General features: G+C 50.0%; 1 protein-coding gene across 1 annotated transcript; it reads left to right on the top strand.

Annotated features, from left to right (window-relative positions):
• Window positions 1-212: 212 nt before the first annotated feature.
• LOC119329865 (ribosomal RNA small subunit methyltransferase-like) lies at window positions 213-2,398 on the top strand. Its single transcript, XM_037602960.1, has 2 exons — window positions 213-662; window positions 1,366-2,398. Exons 1-2 carry the CDS (start codon window positions 342-344, stop codon window positions 2,113-2,115), a joined length of 1,071 nt encoding a protein of 356 aa, XP_037458857.1. The 5' UTR covers window positions 213-341; the 3' UTR covers window positions 2,116-2,398.
• The last annotated feature ends 1,056 nt before the right edge of the window (window positions 2,399-3,454 follow it).

The raw sequence follows: 3,454 nt of genomic DNA, 5'->3' as shown, positions 1-3,454 counted from the left end.
CTCGCGCCCTGCTACTGTACTGTGCAAATAGGCCGGCCCAATCGGGACAGCCTTGTGCGCCAGGAAGGAAAACTGGCGCAACAGGCGCCGATTAGGAGGTCCCTATATCATCATGGGCCTATCAGCTTCATTCGGGCTGCATCAGTGCCGGCCTGTTTCGATTACTTTATAAATATAAAAAGGAAAAAGGAAATGCCATATTTCTTGACGCCCCCAAAACCCTAGCCGCTTCTTCTCTCTGCCCACTCCCCGCGCGAGCCACAGACGGCCGCCGCCTCACCACCGCTGAGACCTCCTCCTCCCCAGGCAGGCGCGAGAGTATACCCCAGAATAATACCACCATGGCCGGCGGCAAGATCCAGAAGAAGCGCCACGGCGGCGGTGGCGGCGGCGGCGGCGCGCGGCTGCAGGGCGGGATCCCGTTCGAGAAGTCCAAGGGCCAGCACATCCTGCGGAACCCGGCGCTCGTGGACTCCATCATCGCCAAGGCCGGCCTCAAGCCCACCGACACCGTCCTCGAGATCGGGCCCGGAACGGGAAATCTCACCAAGCGGCTGCTCGAGTCCGGCGTCAAGGCCGTTGTCGCCGTCGAGCTCGACCCGCGGATGGTTCTCGAGCTGAGCCGCCGGTTCCAGGGCCACCCCCTCTCCTCACGCCTCAAGGTACAAGAACTCTTCTTTGTGGCTCCTAGTTTTTTCATATCTATGGAAATTTTGTTTTTCGCAGATAATTCAGTACTATAGGTTTGTGCTGTGCTGCTATATCTGTTTTCTACTGTGCTTGCTCTGCAATTGACTGCTCAGAGATTGTTTTTTGGCGGTAGACGGAGAATTCGGGGTTGTATGATGTTGGGCTCATTTAGCTGAACTTAGTATGTGTCTTAGTAGTGCCATCCTGTTTTTTTCTTTAACCCTGGTAGTTGAGTTAGTAAGTGCTACATAGTGATTGTTCCTGTCAACCCGGAGCAATAGCAATACATCTGTGAGGGGAGTTTTGCGCCTACACCAACTGACTATTTCCATGTTCTTGATTGTTAAAGTTACTAGGCACTGTTGCATATTATTGTGAATAATTGTAGCACAATACTGTATGACTCATCAGCTAATATAGGGTACTATTGGTGTGTTAGGAGAACTAAGATTGTCTTGATATGATGGGCATGATTTAATTTAGAAGTAAACTGCAAATTTGGATTATAATATACAGTGATCAATGAGTTGTGGTACCGCTGATGACTATCAGAAGGGGAGATGAAACAAAAACAATCAAGCTTATATCTAGTCCACACTCTTTCATGAATCTTCAGTTCTAATTTGAACCAATTGTTTGTTAATAAAATGAGTATTCTTGTGAACCATGATGCAGGTTATCCAAGGGGATGTTCTGAAATGTGATCTTCCATACTTTGATATCTGCGTGGCAAACATCCCGTACCAGATATCATCCCCCCTTACATTCAAGCTTCTGTCACACCGTCCGATCTTCAGGTGTGCTGTGATCATGTTTCAACGTGAATTTGCCATGAGACTTGTAGCACAGCCTGGAGACACTCTGTACTGCCGTCTGTCAGTGAACGTGCAGCTCTTATCTCGCGTGTCACATCTGCTGAAGGTTGGGCGGAATAACTTCAGGCCTCCACCCAAGGTAGATTCTTCAGTTGTGCGCATTGAGCCAAGGAAGCCCCTCCCTCCCGTCAGCTTCAAAGAGTGGGATGGGCTCGTGAGGATTTGTTTCAATCGGAAAAACAAAACCCTGGGCTCCCTTTTCAAGCAGAAGCGCGTTCTTGAGTTGCTAGAGAAGAATTACAAGACAATGCAATCTCTCCAACTTGCCCAAGAATCTGAAATGGGCGAGGAGAAGATGTCACCTGATGATGTTGCAGTGCTGGCCAATATGGTCGAGGACCTGAGCGTGGAGACCAATGACGAGAAAGAGGACGACGATATGGAAATGGATGACGCTGATGCGGCAGACGGCCGTGCTAGCTTCAAAGAAAAGATTATGGGTATATTGCAGCAGGGTGATTTTGCAGAGAAGAGGTCTTCCAAGCTGAGCCAAGTTGATTTCCTGTACCTGCTGTCTCTCTTCAACAAAGCAGGTATACATTTTTCGTGAGGGCCTGCTTTAGTCAGCTAGCTTGAGATGGATCTTGAAAAGCCGTGTTTATTTTTTGCCCCATGTTCTGTAAGTCCTAGTAAAAGTTAAAAGTCATCTATGTGATTTTGTGCTCTGAAATATTTTTGACACCGTCGGTTTTGCCCCAGCTGTAGTAGAGAACTCAAATAATTCCAAGGTAAGATGTTCAAACGGGGTTGTCTATGCCTGTTATCCTTGCATTTGTATGGTTTGATATTATGCCCTTGTTGAGGGTGTGAAGCAGATGCAAGTTTAGTCGCTATTTCAGTATTTGGTACTCAGAATCGAGCTGAATTATCAAATCTCTCCTTTACTACTCCCTCTGTCCCATAATATAAGAACATTTTCTTATACTCTCTCCGGTCCTTTTTACTTTGCGTATTAGATTTCTGTCAAGTCAAACTTTGCAACCAAATTTATATTAAAAAATACTAACATCTCCAATACCAAATATATATGCTATGAAACTATATTTCACAATTAATCTCACAATATTAATTAGTCATTGTGATTGTTGGTAAGTTTAATCAAAGTAGGGATACTTTGATTTTGGACAAAATTTATATGCAAACTAATAAAGACCGTGTGGAGTATTAGAGCAACTCTAGCAGACCCCTAACCGCCAAATTACGGGTCGGGGCCAGAAAATCTGCACGAACAGACCCTGCATCCTGCCTCGGCCGGGGTGCGGCAAATCTTCTCCCCCAACCTCTATCTTCACGGACTGGGAGGCCGACTCGAGCTCAACCCCTATCCCGTGCGAGATTTGGTGGGAGGGACGTTTTCGCGCGGCCCTTCCCGCTCCCCATCCTCTGCCACCATTGCCCCCATTCTGCAAGCTCCGGCTGCTCCTCCCCGCCGTCCCTCGCCGCCATGGACGACCCCATGCTGTCACCCGTCACCGCCGAGGTCGCGCACGCTCCTTCCCCTCGGGCGGATCTCGTCGCCGGCCATGTTGGCCCCGCCGCCGTCGCCCAAGCCCACGCCGCGCCTGCCCACAAGCGGCAGGGCAACGTGGTCGTGCAGGACGGGAATCCGGCTGCCCCCGCCGCGATGGCCCATGCTCCAGGCGCCAACGCGGCAGCGCGATCCCGGCCGGCGGCGGAGAAGGTCGGCAAGGTCGCGGCCGTAAAGCGGAGGAAGGTTCCGGCTTCAAAGAAGCCACCTTCTTCAACCTCTCGCTCCATCTCCCTACAAGGAGGTGCTCCGGCGATGCTGTTCAACGGTGCCACTCCTCCCGCGAGCGAGGTGTTCGACGAAATGGCCGGAAGGTATGCGTCTTCGGTCTTGGCGATTCCCTTTCATTTTTCGCCATTAT

The sequence above is a fragment of the Triticum dicoccoides genome, chromosome 7A (genome assembly GCF_002162155.2).
Source record: "Triticum dicoccoides isolate Atlit2015 ecotype Zavitan chromosome 7A, WEW_v2.0, whole genome shotgun sequence".
Lineage (NCBI taxonomy): Eukaryota > Viridiplantae > Streptophyta > Magnoliopsida > Poales > Poaceae > Triticum > Triticum dicoccoides.
The sequence above is the reverse complement of the archived record's forward strand: the minus strand, read 5'-3'. Positions and strand labels throughout refer to the sequence as shown.

Excerpts from the sequence above, each read along its gene's own strand:
- LOC119329865 (XM_037602960.1), top strand. The coding sequence starts at position 342 with ATGGCCGGCGGCAAGATCCAGAAGAAGCGCCACGGCGGCGGTGGCGGC. Across the intron at positions 663-1,365 it reads CCCTCTCCTCACGCCTCAAG|GTTATCCAAGGGGATGTTCT; the intron begins GTACAAGAACTC and ends ACCATGATGCAG.